Raw genomic sequence first — 22,993 nt, 5'->3', positions numbered from 1 at the left:
TGAACTATTCACATACCATAAACTTACAATTTTCTCTTTGAATTCTTTAAATTTTTTCGTTTTTGTTTATCGTTGAACCTGAAGAAGCCCATCTTTGATAAGCTCAAGTGTCTAATTTCGCTCCATTACACTAGTTCTTCTTTGTTTGCGTCCCTAATCCCTCTTGGCCTAGCTATATATATACCTCCCTTTGAGTTGTAAACAATTTCATATGTTTTCTTTTGAATTCGCTATACCTCCCTTTGATTTCATATGTTTTCTTTTGAATTCGCTATACATCCCTTTCATTTGTAAACAAACAATTTCTTGGCTCCCTCTTTACGGGGTGACACAGTAAAGATTAGTTATGTTTTTTAGCAAAGAAATTCAATTTCTCAAAAAAAAAAAACAGAAAGAAAAAGAGAAATGAAGATAATTTATTTTAAATTTAGAAGATATTTACCCAGGGTATTAATTTCGCGAAAGCTATGTTTCTTTTTCGAGTTTCGTGTTGTTCGCTTTAAGTACCCACAATGGCTGCAATATATATAACTTTCAAGTCAGGCGTAAGCTAAATAGCTCACATTAGTATTGCTTGTTAATGCACACGGAATAAAATACGATGACAATTATCCTTTGCGAAGATTGCGAGAATTATAACTAGATTGGCTTTGGCCTGAATGCTTTTGTCACAAAGTCCACGATTGTTAAAAACTTTTGCAATGAAATGTTCTGTTCGTCATTATTGGTGATAAGTCGCATCACGTTGCAGCTGGCAGTTAAGAGTTCATTTCCTTTCCCGCTTTGCCCATTAAACAGGGATAGCCCACCACGCTTTCAGGAGGGCGGGGAATGTGTAACCGATCATTTAAAAAAAAAAATTAGATGTCATCTATCGCTTCCTGTTTCGGCTTTTTCGCTGCGCGTCCTAGGCAGCTTCAGCTCTGTTCGACGCGTTTCTTTTTTTTTTTTGCTTTTCATATGCGCAGCAGCTTTTAAATATACTCTTTCACATCTTTCAAATTAAAAAAAATAAAAGTATTTATTTTCAAGAAACGTTATCCCGGAAGTTTGTTACAGAGTAACGCTTATAAGAAAATGGCATTGGTATATAAACATAAAAATAATACTTTTTGTCTTTTTCAACAAGCAACGCACGCTAGAAAGTATATATGTCACACATCTCCGGCATAATATTGCAATTGAAACACCCCTTTTTTATGAAAATAAGAAATTCTGTACAATATTGTAGTACAATCTAAGGACGAGCATTTAAACGGTTGTTTGTTTTATGCAATATCTTCTCTTTACTTCCTTATGTCTAAGCAATTTTTTGCTTTCTTTACTCCTCCAGTAAAACCAATTATCCCCCATTTTCTCTTAAGTGCATCTTTTAAACGTTTAGTTTTCACCGACCAATTTCAAAAATTTATGCGTTTTCACATTCTTCTTCTTGTTCTTCTTCTCTACAGTAAACAACAGCCGAAAATTCGCTGAGATGAGTAAAAAAAATCATATGATTTTCAAATTCACTTTGTTTTTGTAACTGTTTACGTTATCTTTATTTTCTTTATGCTAGTTGATTTATATTATGTTGATTGTTTATATATATCTACATTTGTCTGCTTTTTCCTAAAAAATGTTATGATAAGGGAGGCTACTCTGAATTATGATTAAAATATATTCTACAAACAGCTAACTTGCATGAATTATGATCAACACATATTCTACATATTCTGTTTTACAACCGGCTAATTTAGAAATATTTCTACAAATATTTAACTAATCGAAGCAAAGGGAACTGTCCTTGTTCCTAAAAACATCAAGCCGATTAAAAGTTAGTGATTGTTACCAATTTTCACTCTTTATACGTAGGCTTTAATTTGTTCCCCAATGAAAATTTATTGTGTGTTCACTTTTAAAATACGAAGAGAGAAACTTTACACTATGGCAACATCAATTTTCCTCCTTGTCTTTTTTGTGAAAATTCGTAATTGTAATTGGGATTTTATCAAATTTTATTTATTTTTTAGAATTAATTTTCTGTGTGTGGTTAATTGTTATATAGACTTACGTGTACACATAAAAGAAAAATTAAGATACTAGACAAAAATTCAGTAATAGCTTATTTTTTTTTATTTTTATTTAACCATCAATGTGGGTCTTCTATCGATAAATAAGCGAAGTAAAGAAAGGAAAAGTCGGTTGATTATAGTACAATTAATTAGTATCGAAAAGAGGAACCAATAAACATAATAAAAATTTTTTATAAAATAAAAAAAATAAACGGGTAAAAAAACTTTTGCAAAAAAAAAAGAAAATTAATTCCACTAATAAGAACAAGAGCGAAAGGAATTGCCTTTATTAGAGGTCTTTGTCAAACCTATTGCAGAAAAAACGTGGTTTAGTAATACCTGTCTCTTTTTAGCAAATATGGAGTGTAGGTGTTTTTTTATTTTGCATGTAAGTTTGTATGCCTGCACATATATTTGATATAGAGAGAGATATTGAGTATGCATGCATGAGTAGTGCGCATTATTGTGCATCTGTGTGTGTGTGTGTGTGTGTGCGTATGTGTGTGTGGGCTTTTGTCAATACATGCATGTATTTATCTTTCGTTGCTTAGTCAAATTTTATTCGTGCTGTTTAGAAGACGTGAATTATTCGTAAAACGCTGAAAACACGTAACGCTGCTGAGAAGTGGAGTAGAAAAAAAAAATTAGAAAGTAATAGTAGAAGGCAAAGACTGATAAAAGCTACAATATAATAATAATCAAAAAGAGGGAAATTTAAAGTAAAGCGAAAAAATTCACTTTGTTTAAAGTTTTAAAAAAGTCGAAAAGAATTTTGCAAATAAAGAGATATCTTCCTTTCCTAAGCTGCGGTGAAAAAGAAAATTGTGTGCAAAGGAGTGCGTGTGCGAGTTTTTAAAACAAAAAAAAAACAAAAAAATACAAAAACCCGAAAAAAGCAAAGCTAAAAGTCTAGACACCATTCTCAACTATAGAAACGAGCCAGCAACTGCAACAACAGCACCAACAACCGTAAACCTAAAATGTCGACACCCGCTCGCAGACGTCTTATGAGAGATTTCAAAAGGTATGTACAAAATCATTAACTAATTTGAATATTTGAGTATTAGACGAAGAGGAAGATTATGTTCAAAAAAAATATAACTAAATGCTAACAAGAAAACAAAATGCAAGAAAATAATTACGTATGAATATATGTACATTGCATATACTGTGAAACTCTTTCCCGAACGTGTGTGTGTGCTTGATTAGTAAGCTTTTACACTCTCTCTTTGCTAATTTTTTATAAAATTGTTTTATATTCTACATTGGCATTTGATTGATGCTTGGCCCTCGATGTGTTTCTTAAGATCGGGAGATGCATTGAGGTTATTGTTTTTTTGAGTAAGATGAAAAAAAAAATCTCGAATTTCTAATTTTCAGTTTCAGTTATCAGACTTTGTGCAAAAAAAAATACGACAATAAAAACAATGACATTTTTAATTTGATAATATCGCTCCTTCGTTTCATTGTATTGCCATGGTTTTTTATTCTGATTCATGCGATAAAATAAACAACTGCTAAAAATTGTTTGTTTCCACTTTTTTTTGTTTTCTTTTAAATTTTTATCAAAATGCTTTTTTTTCTGTATTGATAAATATTTGTCATGTATGCTTATTTACTACTTTTGGAAAATGTCAAGGATGTTTGTGTCATTCGTTTTCTTTATCGTTCGTTGCTTATTTCTCCCTTTTTTTCTCCCCATTAACTTCAATATCAAACGTTTAAAAGGTCATTGATTGGCTTTTTATTATTTATTTAAAAAAAAGGAAACAAGTTTTGTATTTTTCTTTTTTTTTCTAGGTTTTAAGATTATTAATGTGCATTTTCTTTTTATTAATAGCATATTAGTTCATGGTTGTGGCTTTCTCTTCCCTTTTTTGCTTTGCTCTGTGTCTTGTTTGTGCTTGCCATGTCTCACCTGCTTTTGTCTTATGCTTATTTTCATAATGTCAATGAAGCGATTTTCCCGCCGCTAAATTTAAAAAGAAAAAAAAACTAAAGAAAATAGACAAATAGATATAGGCAACTACACTTGCCGATTATTAGCGCGATATACTAAAACTTGTTCATTTGTTTTTTTACGGCTTTGGTTTTGGTCCTTTTTTTTATAATCTTTTTTACCAATTGCAAAGAAGAGGGAGGAAAGGGATGGTATGCCTTATCGTTTGCATTAGCGAATGATAAATTTTTTTTTTGTCAAACAGCTGAATACAACAGTGAAAGCTAATTTGAAACTTGAAACAGTTGAAAATTCGTATTGGATTTAACGATGTTCGTGTCCATTTCATTGCAAGAGTATTTTACTTATCCGAAGTAACTTTTTTCAAACCTTTAAAAGTTAAAATAATAATTTTTTCAATTAATAGCGAATATTGATGTAAAATGAACTACACAACTATTAATCATGGCCATCTATGGTGCGTATTTCCGTGCGTTACGTACATTTGATATCTCGAATGTATAAAATGAGATTAATTAGTTAATTAATATAAACACTCAATTGGTATAGTAATCGCATTTTATATAAATTCAAGAGAATTAACTATTAAAACAAAAATAATAAATGCAAGTAAATTGGCATAAAGATTTCTGATGTGTTTCGTTCGTTCGAACAGGTGTAGGCAGACTGTGCTATTATTGTATGCGCTTGACTATTGAATTGATGCGTAGTTTGAATGGTTTTCATGATTATTTTATAAATCATCATCATAGAGAAAAACAGATGTTTGCTTGGATTCGATTTGTTTATTTTATCGACTATGAAAGCAGTTAACTCAAAATATGGTCAATGTGAAACTATTTTATAGCCTGACTGTCTGTTGAACGCAAAGCTTAATATGAAATAATAGAAATGGATTTTACTTTTATTTTTATTACTTTTCATTTTTTTTTTTTTGCTCGACATCGGGATTAGAAGAAAAAGTAAATATTTATTCAAGGTTTAAGAAATCTGAAAGCTATTTCTCTACGTCATAATTATACAGTAAGTTATTACGTATTAGCAGCCTGTTTTTATTAATAGGAGACTGCCTCTGATAAATGTTTGTATTCGATGTTAGTGGTAGGTTGAAGGTATTAAAAACTTGTTAAAAATTTCGGCTTATTCTTTTTAATGCTGATTTTTCTCAATCGTCCCGGAGTAAGCTGCACACCGTCCACTTCTTTTTTTTTTAATTCCAATCTTTGTTAGCGGATTTTTCTTGTGTTAACGCTAGGTTTACGGCACCCGTCAGTTGGATTACGATATCAAGCTTAAAAATTCTACATACGGAAGTAGATATCTTGAGATGTATGCTATATATACATTAATGAATCCTTTTTCTGAGACAAGTTCACTATGCCCATTTTTAGTGAAACCCCATTATTGGGTGCTTGCAAAAACTTTGCTCAGCGACTTGTATACGTACAAATAATAAAGAAGTAGGAAATACCAGAAGGCATAACGGTTGAATTCGATGGCTTTGATCTTCCTCTGCATAAAATAACAGTTTTCCATATAATATTATTGATTTATACAGTCTATTCCAACACTAGTCATGGAGCCCTCAAAATTTTTCTTCCAAATTCATTATTTTTATTGTTTATTTGAAGAAATCTGCCGCCAAAGTCCACCAAATACGTTGAGTCGCTTATGAGGATATTGCTCCATCATATCCCAATTGTCGATTTCGGATTCAACTGCGACACGAATTGACTGAAGATGTCATTTTTTGGACAATTGTTGCAAGAGTTATCCGTGATACATTGTGGCAGCTCGAATTGGAAGTTCTGCGTCACCCAGCACACTCACCAAACACGGTGCCTCCTGATTGCACTTGTTCAGACTGATGGAGTATGGCTTGACTGGCACACGGGTTGAAGTAGTGTGAAAATGGGTCGGTCGTTGGATCACTGCCAGACTAATAATAAGTTCTTTCGACATGATATCGCCATTTTGCCAATAATATGTGGAAATGCTATAGAAAGTAATGAAAGCTTTTTGATTAAGATATTTTCCACGATAAATGCCTTTTTCAAGTGAAAAAGTGATCAAAATTTTTGCAAACACATAATACATACAGAAGCCTCATAAATCTAGTGTTAAATTAAATACCGTATACACATAAATTTTTAGTGTGAAGTAACTAAATTTCGAATGTAAAATATTTAGCGATATAGGAAAGGAAAAGTTTTAATCAAGTAGATTTGTTTCGATCTATTACTGTATCGCCTTTTCCTGTATTTTTACGGAAGGATCCTTCTACTGAAAACAAAAAAGTCCGCTTTGTTATTGAAGGTTCCCGTTACCATGTAGAGCTACTAAGAAATCTTAAACGTCAGTTCGGGATTAAACTACGAGTTCTTCGAAATAACCCTCACCTGGTACTTGCGTTGACTTTTAATGGATCCTTAAAGTAAGGGGGGGCCCAGTTTTGTGTTGTGGTAAAGCATTTTTTAAACGCTAGTCCGGACTTCTGATCGATTGCCGACTGTCTCTTCATCGTTTGTATAGAGGATTCGCCCGATTCCATCCTGCTATTAGTACGACTCAAATGTGTAGAATTACCCTTACCGAAGCAAGTTCACTGGATATAATTCATCGGAGGTTTTAACATATGGTTTGTTGAGATATTTTGCCGTTACAATATGTTGTATTGCCAATAATAACTGACAAACCTATCATTTTTTTTTATAGGATATGAGTCATGTTTGCCCATTTGTTTTCAAAATGATTCATTTTTGTGATATTTAAGCATGTAATCGAAAACTGATTTTTAATCATTAATAGCTACTTGGTTTCAGTATATACGACAACAATATTCAGGAAACTTTCCAGATTTCTATAAAAGATTTCTAATAGTGGATTCATCAATTTTGAGGTTAAACATGATTTCTATTGATATTGGAATCCAATCAGTAAATATAAGGCCCTATTGTGATCCATATTAGTAAAGTTTCAAGTTGTTAAAGATCTTCTCTCAGATTTAAAGATCGCGGAGAATAGATACCTCTTAAATGGACTTTGAACCTCAAGGACTAGTCAAATATATGTGAATGTATCTTATGAACTTTCTGGAGGTTGGCTCTCGATGCTGCTTCTAATATCCATGTTCGTTTGATCCGTAAAAAGCGATTTAGAAGTGACACCATGGCAATAATAGGGAAAAAGAGATAAAGAGTATCTATAATTCGTCTCAAGACGTATAGTTTTTTTTTCTTTGTATTTATTTTTTATTTATAAAATTTCTTTCTCTCTCTGTAAACAATGACTGGCTATTAGCCAAAATTTTATATGTAGTTATTCAACTGTTGCGCTGTATATTCTTTCATTCACTTTCAGAAATAGATTTGACAACTTTAAAGGTATAAACGCAATAAAATATACAAAATAAATGCGATGAATGTTCAATGTAAACACTGCTTCCATTATCTTTTTTTGTTATTATGCCACGAGTAACGTGGCACCGAACAATGGTTTATCCACTTCCTGTGTGTCTTTAAAATAATCAAATACATTTTAAGTTCGGAATCGATCGGATCAAAGGCCGTTAAGCTCAGTTTTTAGACTACAACCCGCATGCGTGAGCGAGGACTTGAGAATTTTGCTTGGAGGCACTCAACCACATATAATGAAAGGCTTAGATGCACATGGGAGACGAATGTCTCGATGTGGGCTGTGTTGTGCTTATCTGCACGTACCTCCACAGGAAATGTTCTACAGAGATGAACTGTTCAGTAACTAAATAGTTCAACAGTGATACACGGTCAGCGTGCCTATCCATTTGTCCTGGAGTTATCTGGACACCGCAAAATACACTATCGCGACTCATTATTGTGTAATTATGCTTGTCGTCCTTTGAAACCACCTATCTGCAGTAGTTCTTCTCAACTGATCTGATGTCTCCATTTTCAAGACGTACGCAAACACTATTCTCTTACTTCATCTCTTTCTTTTTATAACCCTTCCTGGCGACCATCGCACCCGCATTTAGTCAAAAAAAAAAATCGCATTTTATGTTCAGTTCTGGGAGTTGTGTTCTAGGGGAGCGAATTCTCAAATTCAAATTGTTTAGTACGGGGGGTTCCTACCAACGAGTTTTGTCACATGAAAATTAGGCGCCTTTTTTGCGTCAAAATCATTGAATTTAATCGTTGCGTATATTGAGACTTCCCATTAGTTTACCATTTTCGCCAATAGATGGCGCTGATCAAAATGCATGCAAACCCCTGCTACTTGTGGACTCAACATAAAAGTGATGTCCACGAATATTTGAGTCACATATATGTACATTATATATCTAATAATACATCTAATAATATGTATTATGTATATAATAACATATATGCAATTAAAAATAATAAATAATAATAATAAATAATAACAATAATAACGAAAACAAGTAATAAAGTCATCTCCGGTGGGGACCGAATCTCGCGAGTTCTTTGTATTCTACTCTCCATGTTCTTTCATTTGATACCCATATTGCTGGTATTATTAAGTGTTAAATAAACCATCAGGTCGCGCTGTCTAAAATACTCATTTTAGAATTAACCTACTGTTAAGCAGATAATATATTTTCATTTGCGGAATGTATAAAATACTTTTAAACATCCTGTCTTGTTTATCTTATGACAAATGAACTTAAAACCTTAAAAAAAGTGCAAAAAAAAAAATTTAATCCATTGTAACTTTGTGTGGACATGGCCGATTTTTTCCATTTTGCACATAGATGGTAGGATGTGCTTCGTTAAGTGAATATGATTACTTTCAGCCTTCTAACTTTTATAATTTGTAAGCAAAAACCCATAAATTTTGGTTAAGAAAAACGAAGTTGCGTTCGGTTTATGCTCCACCGTGGGTTTCAACTCTGGACAAATTGGGTCCCATTTTTAATACCAACGTGCGTATAAAAACTTCCAAAGTTTTTGCCAAATTTCAAGTCGATATCTTCACTTTTGCGATCAAAAGAGCATCAATAACTGACTCCACAAAGACGGCGGGACATGGCTTAATCAGTTCAGAATTTCACGCTAATCAGGAATATATATGCTTTATAGGACCTTTGAAGCTTCCTTTTCCCTACATTATGAAAAAAAAAAGAAGCGAAATGAGTGTATTCCCATCCCTTTAGTGGTGGGTATAAAAATTCCCGAGAAGGTTAGTCTAAAATGCAAATGCATCCAAAATGTACAGGACTGGCTAGGTAAAGATACCTGATTTCTCTCAAGTTATGGCTTTATTTTATTTTAGAGAGAGCATAATATATATAGGACCTTGTGAAGACTCTCTTGCAATTCCCTATAAGTTTTGTTTATAATTTTCATCAAGATTTAAGAATTATTTGTTTATCTGAAACGAAAAAAAAAAAAATAATAAAAAGCATTGTATCCAAGTTGAGATTGCATTACAACACCACTTCTTTGAAAATATATTAGACAACAATAAAGAAAAAAACTGGTTATGGGAGCTGGTCTCTTTTGTCGTATTCTTCAGAGAAAACTTGCAAACAAAAACGACCTAGAAGGCATGAATTCGAAGAGAATTCTTACTTATTGTTTATTTATTGAATTAAAACTTGTATTTACAGTTAAAATCAAGTAGATTCCAAGTAGTATTTTTAAACTTTTTTGTTTTTAGATTAAAAGCGATTAATTTTCATTTCTTTCGATCTTTATGCGTTCTTACTCTGCAAAATATATATTAAACATTAAACAAAGAACAAAATAATTTATAAAATGAAATGAAGAAATATTAATAATAATAAATTCAATTTTTTTTTTCATTTGCTCTAGACTTCAAGAGGATCCACCAACCGGTGTTTCGGGAGCGCCTACAGATAATAATATTATGATATGGAATGCTGTGATTTTTGGTCCACATGACACGCCATTCGAGGATGGTACATTTAAGCTAACAATAGAATTTACGGAAGAATATCCCAATAAGCCGCCAACAGTGAGGTTTGTCTCGAAAGTATTTCATCCAAATGTTTATGCCGATGGAGGCATTTGCTTGGATATATTACAAAATAGATGGAGTCCCACATATGATGTCTCAGCAATATTGACGTCTATACAGGTATTAATGAATGATTTTAATAATTCGAAAAAAAAAAGTTATATTCTCTCTTCGGCTTGAGCTGAATGTATAATTTTTACACCCATTTCTACGCTATGCATAAGCCAATGCAATTTATGTAAAAAATGTCACGTGTAATAAGAGAATGAATAAGTTGTCAATGTTTTCCAAAAAAGAGAGTGTAACTTATACTATAGGGTGAATAAGCCCTCAACATTTTCTGAAAGCGAGCCTAACTTAGACTATAGGGTAAATAAGTTATCAATGTTTTCTAAAAGAGAGTCTATTTCATACTATAGGGTGAATAAGTTCTTAATGTTTCCCAAAAAAGAGAGCGTAACTAGTATTATAGGACGCTAAATAAAAATGCTCGACATCCCTATTTGCAAGTAACTAACTTTAAACAATATCGCGTAAGTTATCCTTCTACACCATATACAACACAGTTTTGCGGAGCTTTCAATAGATCGCATCCCATCTTGAAAAATACATTACGTTTTTCTGATGAAACAGCACCGAAAGTGAATACAATCAGAATCCAGATTATAAACATCGACAATAGAGCTTAATGTCCTTCTATTTGAGGGGATCAGGTATAGCTGTACTATGCATTATGAGTTACTTTAATATATTAACCCATACTTTAAAATCAGTGAGAGCGTGCAAATATACATTTTTTTTCTCTAATGCTAAGAATATCGGACAGCTTTGGACAGACTTTCTTCGCCTAGGAGCATCTGATCCTTTCGTTGTATGAGCTTCCAAGCTCATACATGTCAGATATACTCTGATTTCAGGTTCAAGGAAGCCTTCTATGCCACCAAAAAAATGGATTACTTTTTGTTTGCATAACCTCAAAAGATCATGGAAAGGTAGAACAAATAATGATTAAGTAAAATATGTATTTTTTTTGTAATAAGACTGCAATTTTTTACTAATAGGTGAGTCAAAATTTATTCGCTAATTATAGAGACTGCTTATTGACTTTATTTGTTTAAAGTTATTCGCTAAGTCTGGGCGATTGCTTATGTATTATATAGATTGTAGGTATACAAAGGAATTTCTGTTCTGAAGGAAAAATTTAATATCCGGCTTAAAACTAAAGCGCTCTTGTAAAACGGAAAAAGGGTTATAGTCTTCGTCCTTTCGCTGGTATGTGAATGCGATCGCATCGGTGCAAAATCAATTCCTGCTTTTTGCGTTAAGTAATTTGCCGTAGAACCTTTTTTAACCCTCCCACCATATGAAGATAGATTACTAGTCATATCATTAACCACTCTGGAAAAATATCGATTTATGTTAGAGATCTCATTCTTGTTAACATTGATTAAAGGGTCTATTGACTCGAAAGTTCTTTCGACTGAAATCTACATAAGTTCTCCCGTTCGATTCTCTAGGAGCTATCACTTGTTAAAGCCTAGTCAATGTATAAGCAATTAGGAATTATTTACACCACTTGGGTTTCTTAGGAACAATTTAAACAAGGTTCACGAACCGATATTTATAATAATATCATCTCTTCTAAGGGCTCGTTCATTGGCAATGTCATACCCTGTTGGTAATTGCCTATTGGGGAGCATTGTATGAATGAAGTCACAAAATTTGGTGCAAAAAGCCAAGATGGTATTTTATGGAAGCGAATGTTTCTAGATATCGGTTTAATCCTTAGGTGCTTGCAACAATTTTGATCACTTTTTCATTTCGAAAAGGCATTTATTGGGGAAAATTAGTACAATATATATTAATCCAAATAGTTTCCATCATTTTCTACAATATTTCACAATATTTCTGACAAAATGGTAATCCACCCACCGACCCATTTTCGCACTTCTTCAGTTTTACACCCCCGCGTGACAGCTAAGTCAAGCCATGCTGCACCGATCTGAACGAGCGGTAATCAGGGGACGCATCGTCTAGTGAGGAGGCGGAGGTTTCCTTACGAACTGCAAGAGTATATCCTGGATAAGTCCTACAACAACTCGCCAAAAAATGGCAAGTTCAGCCAATTCGTGTCGACGTTGAACCTAAAATCGACAATTAGGCTATGATGGAGCAGCATCAGGATAAGCCTCTGAACATGTCTGGTGGGCTTCGGCAGTAGGTTTCTTCAAAAAAACAAAAGTAATGAATTTGGAAGGAGAAGAATTCCGAGTGCTCCATGACTAGTGCTGGGGTAGGCTGACTAAATCCATAATATTACATGGAAAACTGTCATTTTATGTAAAGGAAATCCAAAACCATCGAATACAACCGTTATGTGCACAGATATTCCCCTTTCCTTTATCATTTTTATTAGAAGGTTTTTAGTAGAAGATGCTGATCAAAATTTTTGCAAATGCCTAATAAGAAGATGACAAAATGAAACAAGAGTAGCTACTGAAAACCCATGAAAGTTTCAGACTAAAATTCCGATAAGTTTTTAGGGGAATGTTCGATTACTTTGCGACAGCAGCCAATTATGGATGGCAATCTTTTGGGTTGTCTTAGCAACAATAGCCTTTTTCACTATTGTATGGATTAATGGTTTGGGTTTGGATTATTACTTTGGATTAAATTTTGCGGCGTTAGTATGTTGCATTATTGTTATTTGTTTAATTGTTAATTAAGAGCCTAATATAGTTGAATTGGAAAATGGATAATGAATAACAAATATTGTAACTAAGAATCAATTTTCTGTTGTTCGAACTCACTTAAGCTAAGTGGTTTGTTCTTTGTTATAAAAAGTTATAAGCTCGTGTTCCTAATATCGATGGACGGACAAATAGATTTTTCACACATATACACTCTCTTTTAAGTGTTATAAAATTTTTCACATATCTATTGATAGGCATAAAAAAAAAAACAAAAAGAAGAAAATTTATAAAACAATATTTGAGAAATTGTTTTTCTTTTTCATTTCGTTTGTTTTAGTCATTATTGAGTGATCCAAATCCAAATTCGCCAGCTAATTCTACAGCTGCCCAGTTGTACAAAGAGAATCGTCGGGAATATGAGAAACGAGTGAAAGCTTGTGTTGAGCAGAGTTTTATCGATTAGCCATTCGCCGCTGCCATTGTTCTCGTCGTTATCGTCGTTTGTATTACATTCAAATTTAACGGTAATGTGGAAAAGACGGTCTCAGAAAAAGTGTCAGCAGCATTAACACTAGCAGCTACCTACCCTTATCATTTGCTGTGAGCAGATCCTTTTGACGCCTTTTCAAATCTATAAAATCCCTATTTTCCTCCCACCTTATAATTATTGTCAAAAAGCCAAAACTCCACACGCAACCAATCCTATAACAACTGTCTTTCTCATATATCTATCTTATTTTTTTTTTTCGTAAACAGCAACAATAATAAAATATTAATGATATTTAAAGAACAGCAACAAAAAATATAAACAAATCTCTTGATTGTTCTTATAATAAATGTGAAATGAAAGAAAAGAAAGTTTAAAAAAAAACAAACAACTTACACACATACAGAGACACGTAAAAAAAAAAAACAAAAAAAGAATCAAAGCAAAAACCGAAGAAGATTTACATTTGCATATATAAAAGCAACAATCACAACAACCATAGAAGATAATTAACATATATATATATATATATATATATATGTATATATATATATATTAATATATATTAATATATCTACATATATATATATATATATAAAGAACTAAAATTACCATACATTACAACATTACATATATATACTTACGAGCAAAAAAAAAATTAATGTTTAAATAAAATGAAAACAAAAAAAAAAAAAAAAAATTAAAATATATATTAAAGATGAATTTTCCTCCTCTTTTTATCTTTATTAAAGTATTTTTTTCTTCTTTCTTTAATTTTGTTAAGTTTAAAATTGTTGTGTTCCGTTTAACTTTTTCAAGCTTTCCTTTATCTTTTTTTTTTTTTTTATAAATTGTTTATTTATTTTAAAATATTTAAATGCAGATTAGATTTATATTTGATTTTAATTTCTAAATAAATTTACAAACATACCATGCATATGTGTATATATATATGTATATATATATGCATATATACTGATATATAAATATATATATATATAGATATAGATATACATTATTGCATAGACAAAACTTTATAAATATCTACATATTTACAGAAAATGTGGTTGTCGTCCACAATAAATCATAAGAAAAACACAATAACACCCCCTATCCCTTGCATATATATAACATTAAGAAAGAATATTACATTAAAAAGGAAATAACTGAAAAATTTGATCTTCAAAATTTCAATTTTAATGGTGATTAAAATATTACTTAAACAAAAATACAAACAAAAAAAAAAGCAATTTTTTTTACTTCTTTTTAAAAATTTACTGTTAGAGGGAATCCTCCACCCCTATTATGCTGAATATGTGTTAAACAGAATCTATGTATTAAATTCTCATCAGGAGGTTGCTGTCGGTTTTTTTTTTCTTGGTGTTGATAAAGGTTTTTACTCCAGTGCCAGTCGGACTAAAACGTTATTGTAAAAATAATTGGTAAACAAATAAACAATGAGGAACGCATGTAGGAAGTAGATCGTAAATGTGAACAATTTTTTTTATATAAAAAATTCATTTCGAAAACTAGTCAATCATTTATAATATTTGAAAATATAATAATTTGAATTTTTTGTTGTTAATAGCCACTGAATAATTTCACTAAATTAATATGTACGTAATTAATTAATTACTTCGTTTTGCATTTTTATTAAGCTATTCTTTTTCTGTGAATGTGAATAATAATTTTAAAAAAAGTAAATTAACTAATTAATTAAGTAATTAAAAGTAGAGAATTAGAAGCATACATAGGTACGCTACGATCAATATGTAACAAAAATTTCTGATTTTTTCAATAATACTCGTGTCCAAAAAGTTAGATCAATATTTAAATTCAAATGAAAAATTGCGACTGAGGCAAGTTTTACATCATGAATATCATGCATAAAATTTTCGTTGCAATTATTACGGGAGATGAGACATGGAGCTACGCATAGGAAACAATCGGAAAGTAATCCATCAATTAAGCGAATATCGTGCGTAAAAATAGCCAAGACCGGATAAATTGCACCAAAATTATTCAAAAATCATAGCGGTGTTAGTGCGTTAGTTGTGCACTAACAGGCGGTCTAAACTGTTAACAAGAAATATTATGACACTATTATTATACGTTTGGAGGCGATCAAATAGATTTGGCACCATAAATAAATTTAAAGAAGAAAAAATTAAATTGGTCTTACTTTTTGGACATAGTAATACCTATTCTCTAGCTCTTAAACGTAACCCTTGCCTCAATCCTACAACCTATGTCTACGTTTTCATCTGTTGTTTTGTTGAGGACGTTTCTTCTTGTAAGAAATAATGTAGGAAATAAGAAAAGGCTTGGAAAGTCCATCAGCGATAAGCAGAACAAATCTAATGATTTTGAATAGTGACGCAATGAATATTTAAACATGAGAAAGAGTTACATAAAAATAAAAGCACTTGTTTTGATAAGAAAACCTAAACGAATTGAGATCGTTCGGCAATTTGACTTATAAAACATATAAATGGCTCGTTAACAATTATTGAAGGTATTGCAACTAATTATATATATTATATTCGTATAGTAAATATATTGAGAAGAAATCTGATTCACTCGCAAAGTTCAGGAATTACTCCCACATTGCCTTTATTAGCAAAAGCGGTGATAAGTTTTCAAAACTGCTACTTACTATGTAATAGTTAAGATTAGCATTAAATCGCATTTTTAACTTTCGTGTTTTAATGAATAGTATTGAAGTATCTTCATTTTTAACCTTATATAAGGTTACTTGAAGAAAGAAATAGATTTCTTTTTTTTTAATTTTCCTTGATTCTCTCTTAGTTAAATAATTTTGGATATAAGTAATAAACTAAAACTCCGAAAGTTTAAGATATTTAGAATTTTTAGCAATAAACGCTTATGAGTGTTTGTACAGTTCTGTGTGTTTTTACAATCTCGCATAAATCTCCATGTTCCTTTAATGTTATTTAAAAAGAAATTACTTAGAAACCTTTTAGCTATGCAATTATTATACCCTTAACGGCATGCTCTTTAAACCCTTTTTTTTCTAAAAATCAATGGAAATCATTTTAATATAATTTAGTGATTGCGATTTCCATTGCCGAATAGCATAAAAAGGACAGGCTTGTAATACAAAGAAAATCATAAAATCGCTTAATTACTTCGAATAATCGCTAATGTAAAAAATTTTACGATGTAGAATAACCACTGTTTTGTTTGGCTTGATTGATCACGCATTTATTTCAGTTCGTCTAGAGAGATGTTTTACGCGAAAGCCGGTGGCGGCAAATTGCATTGTTTTTCTTTTTTTTTTCTGATGCAGATTATTTAGCAATGAAAGCCAATAAAATTCATATATTAATCGCAATTATTTATATATTACAGAAGTTTATTTAGTGATTATTTCGTTCATTAGCGAGTTTTAAGTTTAACCTTCGTTCCGAACGCTCTGGCAGATTTGCGCGCGCGATAAAAGTAAAAAAAGAATACATTTGTAATAGATGCGGTAAAAGCGCTTAGGAATTTTTCCATTACGCTATGGTATGTTAGGCTGACCCGCCAAATGTTTTTATCGGTCCTTCTATACATTTTTCATGTTCTGCTCGGCTGATTGGAATTTTTTCACTGACTTCGATAATTAAAGTTTGAACTCTAAAGTTATTTCCACGAGGTAGTTAGCTGATAGGAATAAAATTGAAAATGAAATTATTTGTAAAGTGTAATGAAAGTATTGAAAGGCGTAAAAAAAAAAATTGTAGTTAAAATGGCAGCAGGTTATAAGATTATTGAATAGTGTTGTTATTATATCGAAACCACGTATCATAATTTAAATTGTTTTCGAAGTATAATGAAATTGACAAAAAGTGTTTCAAGAGAATTTTATAAAAAAGAACTTGCACTGCGAAGATGACATTGGGTAAGTCGTGTTTTATTATAATTTATAAAACCTTACTTTATCGCTTACATGCATAGAAAGGAAATTCTTTAAACAGTTCACTAAACAGTTTTTACACATAGCTTTTAAATTACTATTTCAGACCAATTATATCGAGGAATTAAAATTTATATAAATTTAATATAAAACACACATTTAAAAACGATGTGGTACCTTCGTTATAAACAGATCGACCACCTTGGTATATATTGGTATCTCAATGGAGGGTATAGAATCTATAAAATAAGAAAGTTTTACCTCCCTAAATTTTGTTATCACCACTATAGATATAATAGAATAGGTCAGTTTTCATATTCTTATTATTAAAAAAAATTGTTTTGGTTGAGTCTAAAGAAAGAAGGTGGCGAATTAATGGAGATGCTTGTTGTTCGACGTATTTTCCCCCTAAAAGTGAAACGTTATAATATTTCCATTCTATGGCTTGCCACTCATGTGTTGCACTGTCTTTAGAGGAAAGATGAGTATGCATCATTTTTTTCTCAAGTTATTTCGTTGTATTTAAGAATATACGCGAATTGTTGAAAGTTTGTTCGTTCAATTAATACGTCTTAATTGAGTTCTGAAACTTTCATCAATAGATGTCCTTCGCCATAACTCTTACTTACTTACTAATTAAGTTAAGTCCTTGGTTCACTTTGATTGTCCAAGTAGGCAATTTAAATATAAAATTAAAATAAATATCTCTGTTCTACTTTTGTATTTACAAGCTGTATTAGGAATCCGAAAGTTATCGTAATAGTAGTTGGTTTAGGAAGTCTTTTTTTTGTGGACCTGTGTATGTTTTCTCCTCGAATAATGCTTTTCTGGTATTTTTTCCTCCTGAGAGTAGAATATTCATTCATCGCCCAGTTCACTATCTTTACTATCGGGATGATCATGACGTGAACATGCTATTGCGCTCATTTCAATTCGTCTGTTTAGTTGGGTTATATGCAACATTTTGAGGCTAAGTCCTTGATATTTCTTTTCTTTTGCTACCACCACGGGACACGGTCTATAGTGCAACTATTTTGATATATTGATATTCTTAGTTTATAGTTGCGGAGCCGTATTGTAATTCGTAAGGGGTAAATAGGAAATTAATTATATTAATTGTCACTCGTAATTATAATTATAAGTTATACGATAGGGCTGCCTTCTGTATCTCTTATATCTTGGCTTTTGAAATTTTGAATTGTTTTTAATAATTGCATAAATTGGTTTGGGATAATCTTGAATTTACTGTTCCTATACAGTCTTAATGCAGAATATAAACTTGTTTCAGTACACGGAAATTGGCCCATGAACGGCTTGTGTATTGAATTCTTGAGACATTTTCAGCCTGTCCGCCCACGAACAGCTGGGAAACGAAAGTGTGGATTAGAAATGATTTGGAGAATTTTTTTAAGGACCTTTTGGCGGTTGACACAATGAGGCATCGCCTCCTTCCGTTTCTATGAAATGGGTAATAAATTTAATTTGTACTAGTTATAGGTATTGTATATATGTATATTATATATATATATATGTATTATATATATATATGTATATATATATATACATATGTGCGTTATAGATATACATTATATATATTTATAACATCAATCAATTTAAAATTTTTTTATATAACAACTAGAATACGTTATACGAAATTGACAACTAGGGACCTAGGCTACCGCGCGTATTTTACAAGAGGAAATTGGACATCAAACTTGGTAGTTTTACTAGAGTAAAATATTTAAATTGATATTACGTTCTGTATTGATCTTTATTTTGCCCATACTTGTTGGATCTAATGGTGGAGCTAGATGAAGGTTAACAAAGGAATAATGCCGATGTATATTTGGTTCTACAATTTTCTCATTAACTGACAACCTACCAGTGACAATAATCGTTCTGAGCTTGTTCTCACAAACAATATTCACAGCTCGAAGGATAGTTCTGGTTTCAATTGCGCAAGTTGAAGCATTTTCCGCAGAGAATCCGATTAAAGAGAATTTCTCCGGGAGCATCTATGTAGGCATAGGCAGGTGGCAGAGCGTCAAATCATCATTTTCCAGTATTTGGTTTTCTTCTTCAAATGCATTCCTTTAATCCCCTGTGTTCTTTTTTCGCACATGTTTTATAAGGAGCAAACATACACATATATGCTGAGGAGACCTTTTGCAAAGGCTTCTGAAAGCAGACCAAAATAATAGGCAAAAAGAAAAAAAATGGGGGAGAATATAAGTTTCATGGATAAGAGAGTTTTTGGAAAATGCGTTTACCAAATATCAAGTCAAAGATTTGAGAACTTGGCCAACGTATCCCGTGACAAATTCAGTGGTCGGCTGAGGAAGAATATACGATTCATGGATAAGCAACTTTAAACGCCGTAAATAAACAGGAATATTATGAAGTTTCCAAACGTGTTCACGAGACATAAACTCGACCGTTTTGGAGGTTGGCTAACGTATCTCATAGTAAGTTCAATGGTCGATTGAAGTTTCATCTACATATTTTCAAATATAGAGGTATAATATACTTACTACATAAGTATATATATATATATATATTCTTATATATATATAATATAAATATATATATATATATATATATATATTTAATTTTTGTAGGTATATATTAAGTATATATATATATATATATATACATGAATACATACATAAGTGCGTAGATAAATACATAATACATAAAACATGTAATAAATATTTACATATATATGTGTGTGTAATGTATATTTGTGCATATATATAAGTAATGGCTTTGCCCTAACATTTATGCGGTATCAAATTCTTCTAGCTACCAACAGACAGACTACACTGCTCGAAAAATAAATTGAATTTTTATTTGCGAAAACGTTTAAATTTTAACGAGAATTTTTTGGTAAAATTGGTTGGCAAATACCGAAGCTTTACATCACACGCTTTGTTAATTTAATATTTGGGCTTTCGACGGTAATATAACAAAAATTAACGGCTTGCCGACAAAGTTTGTCTTGTTTGTTATATTTATGGCATAAAAAACATTAAATTTTAGCTCTTCATTCTAACAATTGTGTTTTCTGTACGATATACGATAAGGAAGTTTTTTTTCCAAACTCAAGAATATGTCAAGTATATCTCCGGTGACGCATATACTGTTCACAGGATTTACGGGCAGAATTTGCTGACCGCTCAAATACATCTTAGGATTCTTGCAAAGGCCGTCGCTTCGTCAGCGATCTCTTCGGAATGTTTTTCTATTTCTAGTAAGATCTGTCAATTCATGAGGAACACTACTTGCGAATCAGATATAAGTCTTTGTGGTTTCCATACAAAAATATCTCTTAAATTAGGACCGATTTTATTTTATATTGCAAGTCTGACTATCTTCTCGAACCTTACTAATGCGAGTAGACTTTCTTGCTTTATTCTTAGTATTAATGTGCTGGTAATAGGTCAAGGAAAGGGATAATATTTTCTTATATGTGGAACCAAATTTTTTCTCTTTTTGATGTAAAATGTATATAGCCATATGCTTTTTTCCCATTTCCTAAACAAGTAGTAAAGTTACGTTCAGCTGGGGCGGTATATTTTCTTTATCCACCTCCATTCATTTTATTGTACCATTACCAATCCCAACACGAATACTGATCTAGTAATAATAACTTTCCATATCAATTTTATCTTAATGCAGCTGTATAAGTGGGATAAAAGTGGCAAATTATCATTACTAGATCGCTAGTAAGAATGTTTAGGTAAATTATTAATAGGTTTTATCTAGAATAAAACCGACTTTTAAATACCCTGCACCCCGATGTTTAACACAACTGTTATTTTTGCCATAAAACACAAATATCATACTCTACCTGTATATGAACTTATTATGAAACTATATATTAAAAATTAAACCTTATTGCAAGCAAAGGCATACTTTCGAGAATGGTTGTCTTCAAGAGATTCAAAAATTGTGGTATTTAGTCAAAATTTAATATTATATTAAACTGCTATTATGAATCAATTTCCATCGTAAAATATTAAAACTTAAACCTCTCTGGTATAAAAAAAAAAATTTTAGCATAAATCCTTATATCCGGTAGAATCGAAAAATTACCATTATGGGTCAACTTTCATCATAACGAATAAAAAATATATAGTTTTCGGCTCTAAAACAGAAAAATGTTCGTAGAAATCCTCATATAGGATAGTACCCAAAAATAGGCATGAATGGATTAACTGACTGACTGATGACTGAATTTTTTATGTTAAATTACTATTATGAGTTAAGTTTCATTATATTAAAATTTAGACTTTTCTATTCTAGAAAGTATCAAATTTTCGCCACCACATATTAAAACTTAAACTTTTCTGCTCTACAAGGATCAATATTCGCGAAAATCCTTATTGTGGTAGCATCTAAAAAATAGGCCGAAATGGTTCAAATTTGCTGTAGTTATTTTTTTTTTATGTTAAATTACTATTGTGATCATGAAGCATTGAAAATGATACCCCTTCGTTATATGAGGGGCGGGGGGGTTAAAAAAATTCCCCAGCCAGTCCAAAGTTTTCATACCAATTTAGAGTGCCAAGATACTACTATTTAGCCAATTTCGCCGAGAAGTTTTGAAAATTGCAATTTTTCGAATTTTTCCAAAAAGGTGGATCGATCCGAACCATTTTCAATAGCGTTCCTGCTTAGGCCAAAGCACGTCAGTGCAACAAATTTCATCATTTTTACTGGATTATTACCAAAATGAGTGAATAACTGAACTAGGCCAAGTGGTATAGGGTACGTAATCGATGACGTCGCCCGACTATAATCTTCTTACTTGTTTTTTACCTGTAGAAATCACTGACTAAAATTAACGCAAGCACCTGTTTGTTTCATAACATTTGTTATTAATCGGTTATGATACTTCAAATTTCTTCTCAAATGCTATTTTAGGTGAGTTGATTCAATTTACAAAAGAGAGAAAGTCACTGCCGTAAAAACGCGTGACATCAAATGAGAGTCAGAAAAACTTTTGGTTAATTTTGTACCAATCATTCTTAGGTGATGGGTATATTTATTTTGTCAAAACGTTTGCAAAGCCCAGAAGGAAGCATCAGAGACGTCACAAAGTAGACATATTCTTGATCAGCATAAGTCGATGTAAGCATGTTCGTTCGTTCGTTCGTTCGTTCGTTCGTCTATCCGTCTGTGTAACGTCTGTTGTAAAAATTCTCCTGATCGCAAAAATGAAGCTGAAGAATGAATGATTTCAAATTATATGGAAAAATTGGAAGTTATTGCGCGCAGGTTAATATTGAAAATGGGCTTAATCGGTGCAAGGACACGCTCACGACACCACGTCTATTTTTCAAAACAAATAAAAATGTCCTGCTCATAATTACTCATAAACTATAACCGATAAATGTACGAGAATATGAACGCACATTCTGTGGGCGATGTTGCCAGTATCTGTAGAGAAATGGGACCACGCCTATATACATCAGATATTACAGTGTATAAAAATTGAATTTTTTTTATCAATAGCTTTACAAAGCGGAAGAACAACCACAAAAACCACACAAAGTATACAAGTTCCTGGCCATTGTCATAATCATGTCTGTCTGTTCGGATGTTCATCTGTCTGTCTGTGCAATCGTGTAGTATTTGTAGTAAACATTTTCCCATTAGCGAAAATGAACTTTACCATGAATATGTCTGTAACGCCCACACGCCTATGCGATAAAACCTTTTATTTTGAAAATAAAAAAAAACAGCCGCGCCCACTTCACATTATTAAAAATGAAAATTTAATTTTTTTAGTTTTTTCCTCTCTTTCGGGTGAAGGGTGTAAAAGATTCGGCTAGGACCGAATATAATTGTCTTAATGTCGGATAGTTTAGAGATATATTTAACAAAATTGAAATTTTA

General features: G+C 31.7%; 1 protein-coding gene across 3 annotated transcripts; it reads left to right on the top strand.

Annotated features, from left to right (window-relative positions):
• The first annotated feature begins 2,022 nt into the window (after positions 1-2,022).
• LOC119639923 (ubiquitin-conjugating enzyme E2-17 kDa) lies at positions 2,023-13,490 on the top strand. 3 transcript variants are annotated; one of them, XM_038037648.1, is made up of 4 exons: positions 2,023-2,419; positions 2,630-3,078; positions 9,828-10,113; positions 13,024-13,490. In XM_038037648.1, exons 2-4 carry the CDS (start codon positions 3,035-3,037, stop codon positions 13,147-13,149), a joined length of 456 nt encoding a protein of 151 aa, XP_037893576.1. In that variant the 5' UTR covers positions 2,023-2,419; positions 2,630-3,034; the 3' UTR covers positions 13,150-13,490. The 3 variants fall into 3 exon arrangements, with proteins under 3 accessions (XP_037893576.1, XP_037893575.1, XP_037893577.1); XM_038037647.1 differs by having other exon boundaries at positions 2,023-2,442; XM_038037649.1 differs by having other exon boundaries at positions 2,023-2,442; positions 2,606-3,078.
• The last annotated feature ends 9,503 nt before the right edge of the window (positions 13,491-22,993 follow it).

This window comes from Glossina fuscipes, unplaced genomic scaffold, assembly GCF_014805625.2.
Source record: "Glossina fuscipes isolate IAEA_lab_2018 unplaced genomic scaffold, Yale_Gfus_2 114, whole genome shotgun sequence".
In the NCBI taxonomy this organism is placed as follows: Eukaryota; Metazoa; Arthropoda; class Insecta; order Diptera; family Glossinidae; genus Glossina; species Glossina fuscipes.
This window is presented reverse-complemented; position numbering and strand designations above follow the sequence as displayed.